General features: G+C 37.0%; 1 protein-coding gene across 2 annotated transcripts; it reads left to right on the top strand.

The window, feature by feature from the left end:
• The first annotated feature begins 8392 nt into the window (after nt 1-8392).
• LOC147856728 (uncharacterized) lies at nt 8393-21970 on the top strand. Of its 2 annotated transcripts, none has more exons than XM_087328353.1 (18): nt 8393-8775; nt 8932-9048; nt 9219-9381; nt 13645-13776; nt 13856-14080; nt 15133-15557; nt 15678-15858; nt 16265-16401; nt 16475-16526; nt 17334-17528; nt 18202-18453; nt 18935-19075; nt 19162-19308; nt 19379-19510; nt 19594-19693; nt 20248-20888; nt 21141-21222; nt 21300-21970. In XM_087328353.1, the coding sequence occupies exons 1-17, from the start codon at nt 8393-8395 to the stop codon at nt 21216-21218; spliced, it is 3501 nt and encodes a 1166-aa protein (XP_087184479.1). In that variant the 3' UTR covers nt 21219-21222; nt 21300-21970. The 2 variants fall into 2 exon arrangements, with proteins under 2 accessions (XP_087184479.1, XP_087184480.1); XM_087328354.1 differs by having other exon boundaries at nt 8636-8775; nt 8928-9048.
• The last annotated feature ends 1055 nt before the right edge of the window (nt 21971-23025 follow it).

The raw sequence follows: 23025 nt of genomic DNA, 5'->3' as shown, positions 1-23025 counted from the left end.
GATGGCGGCGATGAAAGAAGGAGATGAATGGAAGAATCAGAAGAAGAAGAAGAGGTCTGAGCTATGGCGGGGCGAACAGACAGACGATCGTCTCTGTCTTTTCTCACTTCCTTTATTTGGATCCTCTTTTCCGAGCATTGTTAGTCGGTCAAGTCTTGACTTTCCTTGACTTGCCTTGACTTGACTTTACTTGAGTACATACTACATAGTATGCACCATCCGTGCATTCGCATTCGCGAATGATTTAAACATTCGAGAATTATAGAATACCATTCTTTTGGATTAACTATTTATAACGAGGTAAGTAAACCTAAAAAAAGGGGGAAACACAAGAATGTTTGAATAACATTCGCATTCGGTTTTCCAACGTAGGAAAACGAATATATGCTAGACGAACACGAATTTTACGTACTCTACTTGAGTATATGAGGACCTTGATTGAAGAAGAACACAAACGTCTCTTGATTCGCACTACGTCTCCTGCCAATGCATCCCTGCCAAGCAGTCGAGCTAATTCGATCATTTTAGTGGTTTCTTTCTTGATTACTCTTCAGTCGAGTGTTAAGCTTGTTGTAAAGTCTCATAGAGTTTACATATTTGTTTTATCATGTGAAGATGATTAAGTCATATCATATATGGTATGATTAAAGTTTGTTTTAGTTGTTAGCTTACACATTAGAGTAACTCAAGAGTGATCAACACTCACTCTCGTCCATCTTCCAACAAAATGGATTAACAATGGTACATTCTTACGCATCGACATAGAGGTGGTTCTCAAGAAGAATACGTGAACTTAAAAATTAATTTCTAGCTAGAACACCGCCCCATTCGACTTGCACACGATCAGTGCAAAAGTTCTCTAACTCAAGTCCATGCCACGCGACGGGCAGCAAGCCAAGCTCTGAGTCCTTGCCGACCAGCAACCGATTGAATATGATGCAACACTTCCTTTGGGTGGCATATATTAAGGCTCGTAATGAACCGAACACCTGGGCTCTGTAAGAATTGCGTGATGCCTCGTATGGAGAACATTGTCGTACAATTCATGCCATGATATTTGAGTTTGTTTTTAGCTTCACGACACCACTTCCTCTAGATTATTAAGTTTGTGTCGTCTACCTAAACTTCTAGGAGTTTTTGTGTGCAATTGAGCCCTTCGAAGCATTTTAACAATTACACCCTCCATCTTTTTTGTTTGTTTAGTTGGTCTATGAAGCATGACAACAGTTGGAGCTTGCAAGTGAACATATGAGTGAATATAAAGAAAAGACTAATGCCATCGCCCTATAATGTTTTAATGCTCATATTCACTCAACTCAAGTCTTGCACCCACGAATTTCACTCATGTCTCATGTACACTTGACAATATACGCCTTGAATTGTTAAATGTGTGATCTCAATCTCCATAAATACTGACATCAATATATGTCAACGACAATTTCCAAATTGGTCACAATTCATGGTGTCAACAAAGTATTATAAGTTAACAAAATCAACATCTTCGAAAGTCATCTCAGTACACTTGCTATGAATGGGAACAATGAGTATGATGTGACATACCAACCACTCGTTTGTGTGAGATATATTGTATTGTCTATTGCTGACCAGTGGAAGATGTGCGATGATTTTGATTTGTTATCTTCAAATGTTATCTCTAAACACACAAATATATTGTATTGTCTATTGCTAAGCAGTGGAAGATGTGCGATGATTTTGATTTGTTATCTTCAAATGTTATCTCTAAACCTAAAGTTATGGGCTTAAAATAGAATTTATTTTTCACGTACACAATATCTCCCCATGTTTATAAGAAGCATATTCAACTTTACATCTTTGTTTTGCTCTCACTCCATTTTGCTTCACATGAGTCATTGCCTTTCTTTACTACCCTTGATGTCGTAATGCGTTAATTGCTCTTTCCAACCACTCCATTGTGATATATCTAATATATGGGTCAACAAACAATTCAACTATATGAAGTAGAGAAAAACAGTAATTGTTTGAGATATACATCCATGTTCAAGGCTTAATCCTTCACTTACTATATCAATAACTCATGGAAAAGGTAACACTTTGCTCATAATTAGAATTTAAGGATGTGCTTTCTTGTCATACATCCATGTACTCTATTTTGCACAAAGCCATTCATCATAGACATCCCACTTGAATAAACTGACAATAAACAATGCACACCTATCACCACACAGGCAATGAAGAGCACAACATCAACCGTTATCACAAATACAACGTAAATGTATATTGTGCAATCAAACATTCCACACGTTTCAATAATTCCAATTTTGAATGCACTCTCACATTGTAAACATATCCATGGACCATAACCAAACATTATTATGCCTAACAAGTCAATAAGTAGGTCCAATTTTGGTATAATATCCACAACAAAAACATGAAGTGGATATATAAAAACTTATAGATACATGACATCTACATGATGGCTATGGGTATACTTGCGCATATATTTGAGCACATGGAATTTTAGAGTCTATTAGTGAAGTGTTAGACATGTTTGAGCATTGTGTCATATCATGGTGCACACCACGAGAGCACATATATTGATCAACAAAGTTCTACTTCCACATTGATGTTGCAAGCCAAAGGATTTAGACTGTTGTATATCCTATTGGTAGTGAATCGAGCAAGAGTGGTTGTCAATGTGCTTGAGCCTTTAGTTGCTCAACCCTCACTCACACTTCCTAGTGTTGACTCTTTTTTAAAAGGCTAATTAAGTCTTAAAGAGAGACAAGGAGAGGCTAAAAAGAAGTAAACATACACACACATAAGTAAACAATATGCATGTTGATGCCAACCATATAACAACCATATAAGAGTTCTCAACACACATACAAATGGAGGAGTGATTAAGTTATAACTAATTAGTGCTTAACCTTAATCAATCTGCTCACTTAAGTGAAAGACTAAGGAAGAGGGATGAAAGAGCTCAACCTTAGGTTATAGGAAGAGAAAAAAACTTGACAGGAAAGAAGAGCTAGAAAATGCCCGAAAGTAACTTTTATAGCTTTTTACAACAAGGTTTGGCCCCTTTCACATTGTGGTGGCTCTTTGGCTTGGGGTTTTGAAGGGAGTACATATCAACATGACAATATTGTTATGTAGTTCGTAGAAAGGCATGTAGTGCAAGCAGTCCTCTAGTACATGCCAACACCTAAAATGGCAAAAGGACAAATTAGTAAAATAAAAGAAACAAATGAACACAACGGATGGCCACGACATGGTGCGAAAGGTCAAGAGTGTCCCCCCCCCCCCCTCCCCTTTTCAAGGGTTAGTCATGTAGGGCATCGACGGAGGGTAGTTACTTTTCAAGCCCAGTGTGTGGTCCCAAAATTGACCATCTTTCGGGTGGGAAGAAAACCTAATGAAGCCGTATGTCTCTTGCACATACATATCTCAAGATTTCTGATCACGTCTCCAGAACGTGCACCCACCCACACACACACACACACACACACACACACACACATGTGTAGACACAAACATAGACACATACACAAAACGGACAGTGACATACACATGGACATGGACATGGACATAGACACAAACATGGACATGGACATTAACAAAGACACAGACATGGACATGGACATTAACAAAGACACAGACATGGACATGGACATTAACACAGACACAGACATGGACATGGACATAAACACAGACATGGACATGGACATAAACACAGACATGGACATGGACATTAACACAGACACAGACATGGACATGGACATAAACACAGACATGGACACAGACACAAACACAGACACAGACACAAACACAAACACAGACATAGACATAGACACAGACGAGGACATGAAAACAGACACGGACACGGACACAGATGAGCTCGGTCTCTGCTTCAAACTCGGTGGCACAATATATTCGGGCAGCATGGTGTCTCTTTTAATCGGCCGACGGACGGGAGAGCTGAGAGAAGCCAATGAGAATTGAAAGAAAATAAACTCCGGTGGACGCTCTTTGCCTTCTTCACCGGCATTTTTATTCATTTATTCCGGGAAGAAAGAAGAAGAAAGAAGAAGAAGAAGAAGAAGAAGAAGAAGAAGAACATATTACTCTCTCGACTGAAGAATTCGTTGAATCCAAGTAAAAATAAAAACTAAGTCACGTAACTAACTAACTCTCTGTCTGTCTGTGGCCCTTTCTCTCCATCTCGCAAGCACCTCCATCAGGTATTCGTTCTTCTTCTCTTCTTTGTCTCTCTGTGTGCCTGTGTGTCTCTGATCGATTCATTGCATGGGAGTGGAGAGCACCACTACAAACGCCATATCTGTATACCTCTCTCTCTCTCTCTCTTGCTACACACACACATTTGTTTGTGCGTGTACACAAGAGTATAGAGCACCACACACATACATATGCATGTTTAACAACTTCTAAGATAGAAACACGGACTCAGATACATGCACGCACATATAGAGATGGATAGTGATCTGACCAGAAATCTATGAAAATGGGGAAATCTATAATCTCCTCATTTTTCATTGGATCTTAAATTTGTTTTCGCACCATGCCATGATTGAAAATGCTCATTCTAGTTAAACAATGCATCAACTTTGATTGTTATCATGATTATTACGAGGCATTCCATGATTGATACAGAGCAAGGATTTCCTTGCTTACTGCTATTGATAAATTCAAAGCATTTTCTGTTATTTTCTCTGACGAGCTCTTGATTCTCCAGCTATCTCAGAACTACAGTACAGAGTTGTATTTTTAAACCTTACTCAATATCTTATCACAATAAAAAATCCATGAAATACCTGTTTTTTTCTCTGTAAAAGCATATTACTTCTTTATTAGGATTAGGGCCCAGAAGAGGATTTAATTATGTGTTCTTGGCATTGTTTGGCAAAAACATGGGGGTTTAGATGATATGTTTGAACTAAGACTCAAATGTGTGTTGAATCTAGAAGTTTGGTAAAAATACCATGACTCACTCAATAGTATGAGGTCCAGAAGCATATGTATTGTGACAACCTTTAGTCTCAATTGGTTTGCATGCCAACTCACCTATGCATGGAAGGACATGCCTCATGCATATATCTTCATGAACAAAAGGAAGTGAAAGGAATCAGGATATACTTTGAAGATATAGAAGCATTGATGTCACCAGAATGTGTAACTTGAACACTCAATGTTTGTTTTTGTTCTCCATTGTTCTCAAATGCATAGCAAGTTCTCTTTCTCTCATCAAGTGGCAAATATGAAATTCATTCACTCTCTTAAGGCCAAGATAATCGATGCTTTTTATAAGTTCAAATGGCTCATGGTTGTACACAATACATGGCAGATTCTTATCCAGAGTTGTTAGAAGAATAAGCCGTCACATGTCAAGTCAAGTAAAGATCATTTGATCTCTCCAAGGTAATCAATGCTTTTTCTTTTTGGTAATGCAACCTTATCCTGAGGTTTTTAAGATTATTTTAAAATATCCAAAGCTTCTGGTACAATTGGATGTTTAAAAAAAAGATACATATCTGAACACTGACTTTCCTAATCTTGTATAGCACATCCTTATCATGATGGACAATGAATGATGTCTAGATGAGAGAGACTTATGAAGGGACGATCTTGAAAAACAACTTACGTCATATAATGTTGGCATCATGGAACTTAGAACTTTGGGGTGATATGCAGATATTATAGTGATTTATGCAGGTTACACCTTGACATCTTCAGACACTTTATGGTATGTCTATGATAGAATGGATATTTATCGTCCACAATGAGGCCAAGATTGACCTGACCTATGGGACTAAATCAACATATCATCTTGTATGTGACTCCTTCCTTACAAGGGGCTCTACTACTCTGTGGTAAAAACTCTCGATGTAAAGTAATGCACGGACTATGTGCTCGCCTTTCTTGGTGGACATTTCAATATGACACTCACATTATCATCCCTGTCTAACAAGTCATCATATTTCTCGCGAATTATCTTATACACTGAACATGCAGTAAGTGATATTCATCCTCCAATAGGTTGTCATTGCATACGTTGCATATCTTCATGTTTGCATAAAGAAAAACTAAATTGTGTCAGCGAGTTTGAAGAAGTCTTAAGGCTCTCCGAGAGCCAAGGCTCATGGGGGTAGTGACATGCAATTGGATACTTTCTGGCATTTTTTCCTTGTATTGGGGCCAATATTGGGGGGTTAATATTTGCAATGTAACATGCCAAATTTGACATTTTAGCATCTTGCCACTTCATCCTTAGTGCTTCTAGTACTCTATCCTCAAGGATCATAAACTTCATAGAATCACTTGAGAGCTCTAATAGATCTTTTACTCCTCATCTCTTAAGCCATTTCATAATGTCAAGCACATAGGCAGACGAGATGATTTTACTGCTATTAGTCTCTTGTACCTTGCATCCTATGTCCCAAGCTTGTTTGGGCAATCTATGTTCAGGCATATTCTTGACTTTTGTGATATATACTCTTTGCATGGCTAGTACCTCTATGGGCCGAACACTTGTTTCTAATAGCATGATAGGATAGGGTGTTGAGGATTTTACCCCCAATTGTCTACGTAAGAACATTTTTTGAATTTTCTCTATTTCATCCCGTGCACCAAGTGAGAGAGTGCCACCATACACTTCCACTCCATGAAGCAACACTTGGACCGCCATAGCATTGAATAGCATCAATCTGACTTCTCATCCTTGAGTACCATTTTGGTTGCAATGATTCCTGAGCATATAATAATTATTCCAACTCGCTTGAAGTCTAGATTCATAGCATGCCCTCCACCTATTCGTCAATGGGGCATCAATACCATGATTTTTGAAGCTTTGCACCTCTTTTAATGGTTCTCCCTTGTATGTAAAATGGGGTAGTGTCTTGGTTGTATTGCCTTTATTGCCATCATTTTTGTTTTGTCCATGCTAACAGCTAGCCACTGATTTGACAGAATGCGTCCAACACATCGAGTGTTATATATCATCCAAATTATAGAGAATAAAATGACATCCTCAGCATATAGAAGTATATATAAAAATAAGCGTATGCATGAATTTTGGACCATCCAATCCTTCTTCTGTTGCAGCCTTGTTTACTATTTCATCAATTTCATTGATGCATAGACCATAGAATGTGGGAGCGAGTGGGATCCTTTGCTTGACCCAAATTTGCTCAAAAAGTACTTCAAGAAACCACCATGACATAAACATGCTGGTGGTAATATTGTATGGTTTTCTATGATCATGTGTTAATTTCATGATATAAACATGTTGGGCCATTGTTCCTTGGGTATGCGTGGAGAAAAGGAGACAACTCTCAGATGTTATTACTTTTTCAGGGATGTGATGTCTGATATAGGCATTTCACATTACATTTAACTAGGTCCTATTTTTGGCCTGAGGTTTGAATACTTACACAGTATATTATATTTAATGCAAGGATTAGGAAAAAGAAAATAAAGAAAGACTATATAAACATGCTCTATAGAGGCCAAAGTGGCCTATGAGACTCAAAAGTATTACGTAAGTTAGAAAGGGTCATTGAGTTGATTATAAACTAAAACTAAAACGTAATCTACTTTTGAAAGAGCTACAGTTGTAAGAAACAACATTATACTAGGACATCCATGCAGTCATTGTCCATGAGAGTGAATCATTTCTGACCAGAAGATTTGATCCCTTCCCTCTTTCTAATGGGATCGCATAATTCTAATTTGTTTTGATTCTTGGCTTTTGTCAAGCTTATGCTCTGTCTTCTTAACTAGTAAGAAACTAAAATATGGCTTATATGAAATATTTTGAGATTGCTATGGTTTAATTTACAGGTATCTGTAAGCTGAATGATATCTTGACATATTGTGACAATGATGGGTCAGATTAGATGGCTGGCATGGGCCATCTATCTACAGCATAGCCCCAAGTTACTTCTTTGCTTTATATCTGAGGGATCAGGCTAAGGATGATATATCAAACATAGAAAAAGTTCATAAAAGTAAGTCACAAAGGTCCAAACACCTGAAAGTAAACACTCCTTTTCTATCTTAACCATTTTTTCACATTTTTTTGTGTTAGCAACTTATGTTTGCATTCACTATATCCAGACATCCACACAAACATATCACAAATGCTTATACATGTATACAGACACAAAACACACACGTATATTAGCATTTTCTACTCTGTGCATGCCTGCAATCCCTGCATCCTTCTCTGTTCCTAGTTCCACTCATGTCCCATCCCAGATTTCAAATGTGATAATCATGCTATGATTCTTTACTTTTGAAATTTGTTTGCCTCCTTAGTTGTTGCATTCCTATATCAGATTCCTATTCTACATGTTACACAGCAGCATGGACATTGGCAGTTCTTGAGAAGACCATGGGAGCACCGTCAACCTCAGGTAGCATGGCTAAACCTCACAAGGGAAACACTCTTGTGATGAATAGCAACATGGGGATGACGAAGACAAATCCACTGAAAGCAACTACCACCAAAGCTGAGGATGGACCTGGTGGTAGCAAGTCATCTTCCAGTAGTCCTAATCAGAAAGGAATAATGCCAAATGCTTCTGCAGGATCAGCGACACAACATCATTCAATTTTGAGAATAGGACCACGTTTAAGGGCTGAAGGGCTAATGGTGCCTCCTGCATCAGATGCTGCAACACTCCGTCGCCAAGTTGCCGCATTGCAAATTGATCTTGAAGCTCACATAGAGGGAGAGCAACGGTTACAAAAAATAAATCAACAACTTCGTGAAAGGTATGATATCTGACTCATGCTGAATATCAGATTGAAGAAATACATTTCTGTGTCTAAATCTTAGGTTTTTCTATTTAAATCATATTTGCATATTCCTATGGCACTATCCCTTGTTTTACAAGTAACTATCCTATAAATATGCTCAATTGAAGGCAGACTGGAGCTTTACATGAAGCAAAACCATGAAAATGTAGAGAGAGCTGAAAAGGAATTGAATGCACTCCATGAAGACATGGAACAGACACTTGAACTTCAACGTCGTTTGGCTCAAAGGTATTTGCAACTCAGGATATATAAATCACTTTGTTATATTTGGTTTAGGAAGATGAAGCTATGCATGACAAAGATAAAGTGCACAGCTACATTTTAAGATAAAGTGCACAGCTACATTTTAAGATAAAATGCTCAGCTACATTTTATTAATCAAGTCCTACTACATGCAGAGCCACTGCTCTGGAGAAAGAAAAGAATGAGCTGGAGCAGGCACTTCACAAGAGTGTCAAAGAGTTTGAGGAAGAACGTTCTGCATTGCAACTGAAAATTTGTACTTTAACTGATGATTTAAAAGCCCGAGAGGATGCAGAAATGCAGGCAGTATCCCTCCAGGTGTGCAGTGATAACATTGTTACTCTTTCCTTTATAAGTGGATGGCTGCATTAGGTAGTCAGAACATAGTTAGCTGTGCAAGCTGCATATGTTCTCATTTTTGCTTCCTATCTCTCTTAAACACTATATTCCCAACTGATACGCAGAGAATTATTGTATGACTGCCAATTTGTCTGTTGTTAAAACGGGTTATGGTTGCAAATAAAACAATTGATTCCAGGATGCACAAGAATATAGGATTCTTGACAATTGAACAAGCACTCTCTACAGGTCAATAATCTGTACAAGAACTATCACAAGGCCTTTTATGTTTTCTGTTTCTTCTCTTTGTGTAGGTTAACGAGGAACTTGTTACTCTTGAATGGAAACCTTTTCTTACGTGTGCATATATGCTTCAGCATGTGCTTAAAGGGGCGCTATGCAAAGTTATTGTAAACAGTGAATCACCAACACTTCCTGTAAATAGACAGAGACGAGTAGCAGTAAATTTTCAACAAAACAAGATGCGTGTTTTTAGGAACTTTATTAATATTATGAATGTGTCAATGTTCACAAACCCTGCAAATAGCTGCATTCAGTCTTGTTCTCCAGAGGATATTGTTGAAAATATCTTAGAAGCAGATGAAACAGTGATGTTGAGAGTTTATGGATCCACACATTTAGAGTCTCTCATCAGTAGAGCGTCAACACATTCTGGACTACAAGCAATGTGAGAACTTCTAGCTGCAACCGGCCCTCAGAGAGATCACACCACCCAATGCTTCACAGATGGATGTACTACATCCAAGGATACATGATGCCATTTATACTTCACTAAGGAGGACGTTTGGGTCAAATGATGTTAAGAGATGCAAGTGCTCATGCGGATCCATTCATGCTGTACTGATGCTAGATTTATTATGTACCTTTTATGCTCAATATTATGGTGCATCATGTACTATGATTTGTTTCTACATTGGATATCGATCACAGTTTTGCAACTTCATGGGCTACCTAGCTAGTTTAGATACATTTTTTTTTTTCTGTTTTACTCTAGGTGACATAACATATGAGATGTACATGGGTATAACATTTTGTCTCATAAAGGGCTTTGGTCTTTTGAAGATGTTCATATAACAGTTAATTTCTCTCATTCATACATTTTTGTCGAATACAAGGATGGGATGGGAGCACCCTGGATAATGTTTGGAGGATGTGCAAGGCACCCCAAATACACATTCCATTAGATCTTGAAGAGAGAAAAAGGCAATCTCTACGCCGTTTGATAATACAAGAGTTGAACCGAATGAGAGATGATATAGAAAGAGCTTTGAAAGAGGTAATGCAAAAGGATAAAGAGAAGCAAAAAGTAAAGTCACATATCTTTCTAAAGGTGGAATTACTAGAAGCCACTTTTTTCACTCCTCAAAATGTAAGAAATGCCATCAATCAGTTACAATTTGGGAAGGCCCAAGATCACGATGGATTGGTAGGTGTACACTTCAGCTACATCCATGACACGTTGATCCCGTTGCCAGCACACATCTTTAATAGATCTATATTGTAATATCTGGTTTGGTCTTATAGGCTATTTTTGTCCTCTTAAAAGATCTCAATATATATCTTTCTTTTCTTTTCCTCCTAGCCGTACAGAACATACCATTGTGCCAATTGTCGAGGGTGGAAACCCCATGATTCTGAGCTAATATAGGACAATCATGATTGGCATTACGTGGCTGTAGAGTCAGAATTAAATGCATGGGCAAGAGGAATGGCTTCTGTTCAGCTGAAAAGGAAGGATTTCGAAAGGGGTTCATAACTTTGGATCACAGATTGACCTTCTGAGCCCTTAGCAAAGATGGCAGAGCTCATAAAAAAGAAGATTTATTTCTGCTTTGTGGATTTTTAAAAAGCCTTTGACCGTGTGTTTGGCTCATACAGAGGCTATAAGCCCTTGGTGTCCTTGTAGATGTGCAATGGGGAGTCCATGCACTATATGAATCTTTGTTAGGAAAAGTGCAATCTCTTGATGGGTTGTTGAATGCTGTAACTAGCACGATTGTAGTAAAACAAGGATGGCCACTATCACTCACTCTTGTCAGTCTCTATATGGATGAGGTATTGCATTATATAGAGATATTGGGAGTTTTGGGAGCACGCCTACCTGGTCTAGGTATACAGATATTACTATATGCTGGTGACATTGTGTTGATCTCTGACTCTCTCGAGGAACTACAAAGACATGTAAACGCTTTCTAATCATTTTTTTAAGGAAAAAGATTTGTCGATAAACCTAGATAACACCAAATTGATGGTCTTTAATGCCTCTCAAGCATGGTTAAGAGATCAGAACGAAAATTCTTCTTGAAAGAGGAAAAGGTGGCGTACATATGATCCTACACATACCTAGGGGTAACATTCACAGGACCTCAGTTCTCCTTACGAGAGGTTGCATGTGCTGAACTTTCTCATGGATATGCACCCTTGGTGCTCTTGAAAGACAATGTGCACATATACAATCCCAAGATCCACAAACTAAATTGTGGCTATTTGATACACTTGTCACACTGAATCTTCTCCTTGAGGAAGCTGTGGACCGAGTCTTCACGCGGCAAATATCTAGAAAGATTTTGGTAGACCTTTAGTCTCAATGATTGCTCGCATGATAAGGAGAAAATTGATGGTGCTCCATGTATAAATCAGGTGGATATGGGAGCAGCGCCAACTGAGGCATTATTCAATTAGTGACTAGTATCCAATGGCTTTGGGAGCTCCCTAAATAAAGTTAATCAATGTTACAACTTTGTCATCAGAACAACTTGCTGAGTATGGATATAATCATTGTTGGTATGTTGAAATGCAACAATGGTTTAGGTCGCATGGCATAAGCATAAAATGCACTATCGCCATGCTCATATAGCTTGGATTGTTCCCATGTGAACATGACCAAAGTGGAAAAAAGAATAAAGTGATCTGAACCAATATTATCAAATTGGATAATGGAAGAACATGGATCAGCCCCACAATATCTCTTGGTAGGAAGATGGATCACTATATATAAGGCACCTTTTTTACACACATCCAAGGATGGATTCATCATCAGACCTGGAAATAACATCTATCTCATGCATTGCGTAGTGTGATTGGGCAGCTGTGAACCGCTTCTCACTAGCTGTAGATTGAGGTAGGCAGATAAGCAAAACCATCTTTGGAAAGAAAGAATCTGACACTTGTGTCATCAGGGAGTGGAATATGAAGAACACTATGTATGCCACTGCATTGATTTTTTTGAATAAGGGGAATATACCTTTGCTTCTTTAACCAAGGATTTGGCCCACTATGAAAGGGTAACAGAATATGAAGACCAATGGTGATTGGGGCTATTCTTGCTTGAACTCAAGAGAGACATGGAGAAGTTGTTGAAGGACATGAATACAACCATGCAAGCTCATCAACAAAGAACAATCACAACTTTCTTTAACCCCACCAGTCCTACTCATGCTACAAGTCAATCAAGGGCTCAAAACGTGGGCTCTTGACCAATACATTGCAAAGAGGTTATAATAGATCAGTCAATAGTAATTTGTCATGCATGTATGTCCTGACCTTGTGGACCATGATCTCACCATCCTTGTCAATGATAGATAAAGGTCATTATCTCCCACCATGGAGGTGCTTCCCTCACTTCAGAGATCTCCCCATTCCGGATTGACCTATGCTAGAGATGTTTCGAAGAAAAAAATTACAATCTTTGTTACGTGGGAAACTTACATGCATAGATAACAGGATTCTTTAGTTATTTTTATTCTTACTTACTTTGTTACATTTATTTTGTCTTTTTTGTTCTCAGAGATAGACAACATTTTTAGTTTTAATCTCATGTTTGGTCTTATAAGCCACTTTGGCCTCATAGAAGGCATTACTATATCTTTCTTTCTTTCTAAGATGCTCGTCATTGTTCATTCCACACATCAAGAGCTTTTGAAATGAAGGCATGATAAAAGCAGTGATGGACCCACTTTTCACTTTGAATCTTGTTTCAATGTATTAGACATATTTCATATATATTTCTCCCTTTAACTTTTGGAGCATTCTGTTTTAATCCAGATTAGTTTTTGTTAATAATTTATTCATCTATTTCAGTTTTTAATATGGGCCAGAACATCATATCTTTTTTTATTATCTTTAGAAAACGCACTTTTTAGGAGCATATCAGCAACTTTGACTGTGAGCTCTAGGATCTAATGTTAAACTCATTTGTTTAGATTCTTGGTTGGGTTTTAGGCAGAACTGGAGAGTACATTAAATGCCAAAGCAAGACTTGAGGACGAGATCCATAATTATTGTGCAGAGGCAGATTCTCTGAAACAAAAAGCTGATAAATATAGCAAAGAACTTCAAGCTCTTATTATGGAGGTTTGTTCGAGCAATTTTTTATCTGGAGAAAAGTGATATATTCTCTTCTCAATGACCAAGTAATGCTTCTCTTATGTAGGAAAAAAGAAATCAAACTATAGCAAAACATTGTAAAAGACCTTTACTAAGAAGAATGTTATATTTATTAAGAGAAGCAGCAGAAAGGCAGCGTGAAGACAAATTTAATGAGGAAGCTGCATCTGCATTTTCCAAAGACAAATGTCGTAGGCGTGGATTGCGTTTTATGCATCTAGCTGCTGTGCGCTCTAACTGGATGAAGAAAGCTCAAGCACAGCAGTCGAAGGTATGACTCTATCTAATGCTATGTTGGTTTATCATTTCCAGCTTACTCAAACTTGGTAGACACACCTAAAAAGTTTGTTAGGAGCTGATTGATTGCAATCTAACTGGAAATTGGTTCTCAACTACAACCCTAGATTTTACAATCTAATTGCTTTTTTATTTCTATTGTGCCTCTTTCATCACCCCCCTCACCTATGCATGTTTGGCAAATTAGAGAGAGGCAACTTTTATCATTCTCAAAGATGAGACAACATTTTAAGATATAATGTCTCGTTTGGTCTCTTTTTGACATTAATGCATACTTTTTCCCTTTCTGATCCCTTTAAACTTAGACTATTTGTAAGATCAGAAATTTGTAAGCATTAAAGTATACTTAGAGAGTTCATCCAGGATGATGGCAAAATTTATAGTAAGATTCGGCATTTTTATTGAAGTGAGAACTTGAGGCAGAAGGAAGATATAGTTAGACGCCACTAAAACAGAAACATGTAAGTGCTTTGTAATGTGGAGCTACAGACACATAAAGCAGTGTTTTCGACTAAACATGCAGTTACAATAGTTATGAGCAAAAGGGATTGTAGCTGTTGTAGGAGAGCTAATAGCAAATTTAGAATTACAATAATATCCTCATCATTGACGATACTTTTAGATTTTTTCTAAAGGATAACTCCATCTTACTATTATTCTTCCATATATCAAGAACATTGGGAGGAGAATGGGTGTTATTCCATAGGACTCATATTGTCTCCTTCAAGAGTTAATGTTCTAAGGAGAATGTTCTACAGATTTCCATTTCTCCAGTAAAGCAGATATACCATGTCTTTTGGACCATGTAATTTTGGACAATTTGTATATTATGATGTGAATGAACTACTATACCTTGAAAAATACCTTATTCACTTCCATCCACATTGGATAGGTAGAGATTGGATTAATTAACATAAAAATAAAAGGTTTGCACTACAATATTGAAATTCATTTGTGTTTGTTGAACCTGGATAATTTTCTTGGATGGTAAATACTTGAATTTATACAATTTCTGTAATCATGTAGGCTTGCCTGCGGGAGGTTTGTCGGGCATGGCTGCTTTTAGTTCTTGCAGACAAAAAGTTCCATGAGGCATTGAAGGAGAGGAAAAAATCATGTATGCGTAAAGCATTTGGCAGATGGAATAGTTTACTACAAATAGGAAAACTCAGTCCAGACGATGAACAAAAGCTCACTGTTGTTGCCAAGGAGTTTTGGCAAGATAGTGCTTGTAGGAGAGTTTTTAAAAGCTGGATGTGGTGGATGGATTGCTTATCTAAGCCGAGGAAGGTAAGATTATCAGGTGTTCGGGATCATATGAATAGGTTAATTCAGAGACAAACCCTGGCAGCATGGCGATTGTTCATTTGTCTATCGCATGAAAACAAGTTGAAAAAACAGAAAGCTTGTGAATATGAGGAGACCTGGCGTCGAAGGAGATTTTTCTGCAGGTAGTTTTGATGTCATTTCTCTACCATGTATGGCTTTGGCTTAAACAAAATTTCAAAACATGTATTTAGCGAAAATGGTCTATCTCTGCCTTTGACTCTAAATTTTGGCGAGTTCATCAGGTGGCAGGAAGGGATACTTGTGCTGAGATACGAGAAGCTTTTGACAGAGAAAGCTTTGCAGTTCAATAGTTTTTGTAGTTGCCGTAGTGCAATGAAATCTTGGTGCAAATTTTTGCAAATGAGGCGACGTAAAAAGGCTTCTCAAGCTTTGGCCTTCAGACACTATATTTGGAATCTTCAACTGAAGGCAGGACAAAGTCATTGTGTTTTCTCTTAAAGGCATATTTCTATTAATAAAAGAGCAAAAGGTTATGCTTCTCAGATATTTAATGAAATTTAAACCAACCCATAGATACTCTTGGCAGACACTTGAGTAAATGCTATTCTTCTGTGTCAATATCTTGGTTAGTATTAAAGCTATTTTGGAAATCCATTTTCGTTCCCTTTTCCAAAGCCAAATTCTCTTTCCTTGATAACCATAGCAAATGAAAATGAAGATGTTTGGCTGCTATATCTGTCTGACACAATAGAATGATGTAGTGTAATAACTCATAAAATTTCTGTTTGCCTAGATAAAATATAATCTTATTGCAGTGTAAAGTTGTACTATTTCTTAGTATCGAGGATTTACTCAAAATCAAATATACCATCAGGTTTTGGTTGTCTGGAGACACAATGTAAAGTTTCAGCAAGCAGAAGTGAGGGCAGTATTCGAAGCTAACCAAGCTTTAATGAAGGCAGCCATAATTCTGTGGCGAGAACACCATGTTTTATGTGCATTAAAGTAAGAGCCTAATACTGAAAATAATGTTAGTAAATGAATTATTCAATTAATAGCCATCTTTTTGTTTCTGTAGAAAACAGAAAAAAAGAAAGGCAGATGCACACAGAAGGCGAAGAGCACTGAAGGTACATGTCTAATTTTTCACAGTTGCAAAAAATTGATTTGTCCATGATTATTGTTACTCAGTTGTAAGTAAATTTTTTTTATGGGCTGGAAGACACCAATGTAGATATATTATTTTCACTTCCTTACAGAGGTTTTCAAATAAAATCCATATCATTTAGTAATAGTTGTGTTTGTTGTAAGAATCATATGAAATGATCACGTTATTTAAAATCTGTCAGATAGTGTTGGAATTGTCTACCATGCATGGGACTAATTTTACCCAGATGCATAACATGTTTCTGATTGGAATGTAATGATTTTCAATTGCATCCCAAAAAGTTTTGATACTACAGCCACATAGAATTCCTGCACCCATTAATGTTTAATCTTTCACAGTTGCTAAAAATTTATTTGTCCATGATTATTGTTACTCAGTTGTAAATAAATTTTTTTAATGGGCTGGAAGACACTATGTTTTAGGTATATTATTTTCACTTACAGAGGTTTTCTAATAAAATCCACATCATTTAGTAAAAGTTGTGTTTGTTGTAAGAATCAGAATAGGAATGATCACTTTATTTGAAATCTTTCAGATAGTGTTGGAATTATCTACCATGCATGGGACTAGTTTTGTCCAAATGTATAACATGTATCTGATTGGAATGTAATGATTTTGAATTGCATCCCAAAAAGTTTTGATACTACAGGCACGTAGACTTCCTGCATCCATTAATGTGAGATTGACAGTCAACCGCATGTTAATGAGAAGGAAATAGTTCAATCAAAGTAACATCTAAAATTGATCTGTTTCTTGTATTGTATTTCAGCTTGCAAGAGTTATCTTTTTGTCATGGTGGGAGGACATGGCGTGGAAAAGGAGGGCTTTGCAACTTGAGCACTTGCTTGCTTCTCGTCGTCAACACACACTTTTGGTTATTGCTTTACATAGCTGGATGCATTCTACGTTTGAGAATCTGTTGATCACGAACGCTAAGATCCAAAATGATCTTTTCGAAGCCAAGGTATATCCATGTTTTCCAATTACAGAAGCTGAGATATAATTTGTTTAAACCTAGTTCAGCAAAAGTAATTTTTCATAGAAATAGAAGATGCACTTGAAGTGCTGTCACGCATTTTACTTATTTTTTCCTGTACAAGGTGATAAAATATACATAAAGGTGTCTAGCCCTTCTAACCTCGGCATCTAGAGACATTAGCCAATTTCATCTCATCCTTTCAGAATCTTACCAGAGTATATTCCACCTGCTGCAAATATGTGATATTTGAACATCCAAATAATTGCAGGTGGATTTCTGAAGGTGGCCTAGAATTGCCTGTTTATCAATTCTACTAAATTACATGCATGATGTCCCACCTGTGGATAATCTGAATTCACTCAACCGAGAATCGAGTTTATCTGTCCAATTCATGAACGGTTTTCAAATGGAGAATGCCTAGTATATCATCAATGCACATATGAGGTCTATTACATTTATCCATATCCTCAGTGGCTGCATTCTTACTATTTCCAGATAGTTATTTTACAATTTCGCTTTTTGATGGTGTAACCATTGTATGTTCTTTAGAGCTTGGATATTTATATATGAACTTTCCTTCCACTGGAAGCATATGTGGTTTTTCAGGTTGTATTTGTATTTCTTATGGGTTTGTTATTAATTGTCAACTCTTGTATAGGCATTGTTTGAAGAACAGAAGCATCAAACGACTGCAGTAGATGTTGAAAATCTACAATTAATCGATCGGTTACACACAATGTCTTCTGAGATTGCTTACCTCAAGATGACAAAGTCAGAAAAAGAAAAACAGGAAGAAGAACTGCATCGAGCTTTGGAGGATGGTGCTTTCATTGAAAGCTCAATGCGGGGTGAACTGGAACAACAGCATATCCGCATTGAAGAGCTTGAACTGAATATTCTAAGTTTGCAGGTAATGATTTCTCTCGCGCAACAAAGTAAATGAAGCAATCTTGTATTTTAATATCAGACATCCTGAGTACTAAGTCAGGAATCATGATCTATAACGTGTACTATGGTTTAGAAACACAGGGTTAATTTATAGATCCATTGCTATGCCTTGGCGCTTTTTATTAATGTTGAGGATTACTGTCAGCTGGATGTTGTGCATAAGAATACATGTCTATTAAATATGATCTTAGTGGCACTAAGACCTATGCATCATCAAATCCAATCAGCTAATATAAATGTTACTACATGATTCTGGTTCTCTTACAATCTTAATAGAACGGGCTAATAGGTGATGCTGGCTCATGAATAAATCCGAATTGGAACTTCACTGATATAAAACTGAAGTTTAAGAGAACATCTAATGTACAGCTACAGTGGATTTCATAATAAGATTTAAGTTCTGTATTTACACAGAAAACGTTTTCTTACCTTTTTAACTGCAGAAAAAGCTACAATGCAAGAATGCAGAAGATACTGCAGAAGAGGTACATCACACTCTGGAAATTCAGAACATGGAACAAGCAGTAAATGATCTTCAAATTCAGCTTGCTGAGAAGTCTGCACAACTTAAATCTTATGAAGAGGTTTCTCCAATCCACCTTTTCTCACTTTTAATCTTCTTTGAATATAAATAACCTGAGAATCTAATGCTTATGTAATATATGTACAGGCTTTGAAAGAGACTGCAGAAAAGCTTGAAGGAGCATCTGATGAGTCTCAAGAGAAACTAAGTAGCGCTTTCAAAATAGCTAGCTCATTACGGAAACTCTTGGAAGACCGTGAAAATCAGTATGCTACATTGGAAGGAACCTGCAGGGTATGTGGGTTTATCTTTTTCTTTTCTTCAGAGACGTTTATAAATCTAAAACTAAGCCAAACTTGTACAGAGAAAGGAGTTGGAATTAGAAGAACTACAGAGGAAACTGGCTGTTGCAAACAATACATTCTCAGAAACTGTTGAGGCTCGAGATGCTCGTATTCAAGAGCTTGAGGCAATGCTTGCCCAGAAACACAGTGATGTATGAAACAAGCACTTAGAATTGATTTTGTGGTAGTATTTCAGAAGATTAAGGACTTAAACCTATGATTTCTGTTCCTACAGATACATGATATACAACAGGAAATGCAGGAGCTTCGACTAGCATTCGATGCAAAGGACAACCTTGCCAGAAAATTAGAATATGAAATGAAACTAAAATCAGGTTTTTTTTTTTTTTTTTGTAATATGCCTATTTTAATTTCATGTGAAAAAGAGTGTCGGAAAATGTTAATATATGCTTATGTATTAATTACATGCTGAAAGTGGTTTGTTATGCTTAGATTCATATTTGGCAATCATAAATGTATCTATTTATAGTTATTTCAGTGGTGTTATTGATTGTGCTCAGATTGGTTCTGTCGTATCATTGTAATAATAATGGATATTGTAATAATTATCTTCGCATCATTGTCATACCTGCCACAAATATCTTCTATATGCCTGGAAATTTTTAGATCATAATATGCGTGGTGAATGGAAAAGAATGCGAGAGATCAACATATGCAATAATAATAATCTAAAAAATGTCATATTTCTGTGCCTTGTTTTCCTAAATTGGCTATATATTATGCTGGCATTATTGCTGCTGAGGCTACACTTGATGTCTTTCTCTAAGATTTTGAATATATATTAAATGGCGATTGTGCCGGTAGATTCTTTGGTAAAGTGGCTGTAGCATTGTCTGAATATGGATATATATCTCTCAATTCTTTTCAGATGAAGAGGTTCATAATTCGAAACATTTTGTATCAAGTTTGAGTACATGGCCAGTAGCTCACTCTGACTCTACTTCTGGATTAAGGAGCCATGTTCATTCTATTCAGATGAAAGAGTCAATGAGACATGTATACACACAGGCGAAAGCAGCACTTCAGAAGGGAGGAGAAAACAAGGTTGATGCCCTTTGGGATTCAATAGATGAACTGGATGAAGATGTGAATGACGTTTTGGGTCGTCGACAGCAGACAATTGAAGAGCTAGACTCACCTGAAGCTTTTCCAGAAGAGATTGTGGCCCAAGATTCAAGTGTATTGGAAAAGGCAGCCACTGCGCTAGGATCATATAAAGATACTTCACACACAGTGGTGAATCCTGTGGATGATCTAGAATCTGGACAACCCTCAGATTGGGGGACTCCATTTTCTTTCTTGTCTACTGCTAGGCCAACATCATCGGTGGAGATAACTGAAGCATTTGGGCTAGAGCGACATGCTGATGATGCTACAACTCATGTGTCGGGGAGCGAGGCATCCGTTACCATTCTGGATAGTGGTTCTGGTTCAGCTGATCACCTTCACGTACAGATCAAGCAGTTACAAGAACGCATCAAAAGTCAGTTGAGGGATTCTCATTCTGAGGTAAATTTAATTTATTACCAAAGCATTTTCTTCCTCTCTATGAGGGTCTGATTCTAGTGGAAGGGCTTACATAGTTAGGCCCAGCAAGGCTTGCCAATGTTGCAAATTGCAGAAGAGCAGTATTTCATTTTGGTCTTTCACTAATGCGAATTTCAATATCCATATATTTTTCTCTATTTTTAATATCTCAATCCATTAATGTTCAATTATCCTTTCCTAGAATTGTATGTAAAAAAGCATTTGGTTTTACAGGAGAAAGCCAGAACAAGGCTGCAGCAGAAAGATAGCCCAACTGCAGGGCAAGGATTGTTATCTGATAAGAGGAAATGAGCAGGTATAATTGTGGGTTTTTTCTCGTTGTGATTTTGCTCACCTTAGTTTCTTATTGTTTGATAACAATTGTCCTTGTAGTTGGACAACTTACAGGCTATATAGCTGGTTATAACCAACAACCAATTCAGAACATACTTGTATATAAATAGCACAGCTATTTGCGATCTTCTGATTGGGTTTCAAGAGTTAATTAGAAGATTTTCCCCAAGTAAAGGATTCGTGTGGATATTCTACATAAAGAGATAGCTCAAGGCTTCTTCCACAAGTACGAGTCTTGATAAAACGATAGTGTGAATATGGTTCTCTGTATCAGTAACAAAGAAATTTGTTCCGGTCACAAATGATTCATTTGAGAGTAATAGGTCTATTTAAGCTGTTTCCTTGTAATATCACTGGAAACGTACTTGAACATGAAGTTGATCATTTCCTGTCCAAATGTTCATATATGCAGTGTAACATTGTGATTGGAGTTCTCTGGATTTACGATAACCAGAGATGTGTACAATGAATTACCTCTTGCTTGAATGCATGGCAGTTTGGCAAATAATAATATGATAACTTGTGTATTAACTGGATTTGTGTGGGGAGAAGGCTTTGCCTCTAACGTGTATACAAGGCTCCTCAACTGATATTGATATCATGATTTGCACTCACACCTTGCAAAATTTCAGAGTCAAAGCTTTGTAAAACTCTTCATCGTCAAGATTGATCTTCTATTACTGTCTTTTGAGTTTTATCAATCCCTTGAGACAGTTCAAGATATATTCCAAGCATTTTGCCTAACTTATGACAGTTTTGGGCATACGAGGAAGGGTTTTTCACACCGTGCCTAATCGGTGTTTGAAATTGGATATGCTGAAACTAGAATATGACTTACTGGCTAAACTAGAATTGGATTACCCAATGTAAAACCTAGAAGTGTCGAACCAACTATTTGATTTACTCCCCATCTTTCGTGTTTTAACAAGAGAAGACTATCGTCCATGTGCAAATCCATGGTGTCTAATTCTCATTTTTTAGAGAAATTGGCCAAACCTCAATATTTGGATGAAATCCACATTCACTAGGATTGTAGACAAGCAAAAAAGTTGAAAGAAAGTAATGGAGAACAATAATGGAGGTAACAACCCAAATGATTTGAAATTCATGTTTCCAAATTAGCATGGGAAATGGAATGAAACTTTTGATAGTGTTAGTAACTTTGCATATGATATATTCAATGCAACCCAGATGTGTGCATAAACTACATTTCCGATGTCATTGGTTGCCTTGGGGTTCATATACCACTAGAAATTAAAGATGTCATTATTTGTAGGTTTGTAATATGTTTGAAAAGATATGCAACATCTTTAATAGACACAAGCCTCTATGTAAGATCAAAGTGCAAATGATGAATAGTAACAAACAACAGAAACATATGGTATAGCCATAGAATAATTGTACATGTATCACGTACCTTCACTTAAAGCATGTTATGATATTTGCATCTAAATAAGCATACAAATATATTGACTGAATAAGAAGCGTGAAATTAAGATAATCATTCCACAAATATATGTATCTACATACAATAAGAGTCAGACTAGATGCTTTATGCTATTGTTATAAAAAATAATAAGTAGCAAAGAGCAAAGTTGAACATTTGTTTGTAAAGCATAAGGAGACAACTTGTGGTATGAGGTGGAATTATGCCATACCTTCTTTTTTATTGCATAGCTTGTAGTTTGTGCCCCACTTGTTTCTTGTATGATATCATCAGTTTGATCAGATGTTGGTATTAGCCTTTGTATTACAATAGAGGTGA

The sequence above is a fragment of the Azolla caroliniana genome, unplaced genomic scaffold (genome assembly GCF_043228905.1).
Source record: "Azolla caroliniana isolate FFs.n. ecotype wild unplaced genomic scaffold, voAzoCaro1.0.p SCAF_12, whole genome shotgun sequence".
Classification (NCBI taxonomy): domain Eukaryota; kingdom Viridiplantae; phylum Streptophyta; class Polypodiopsida; order Salviniales; family Salviniaceae; genus Azolla; species Azolla caroliniana.
This window is presented reverse-complemented; position numbering and strand designations above follow the sequence as displayed.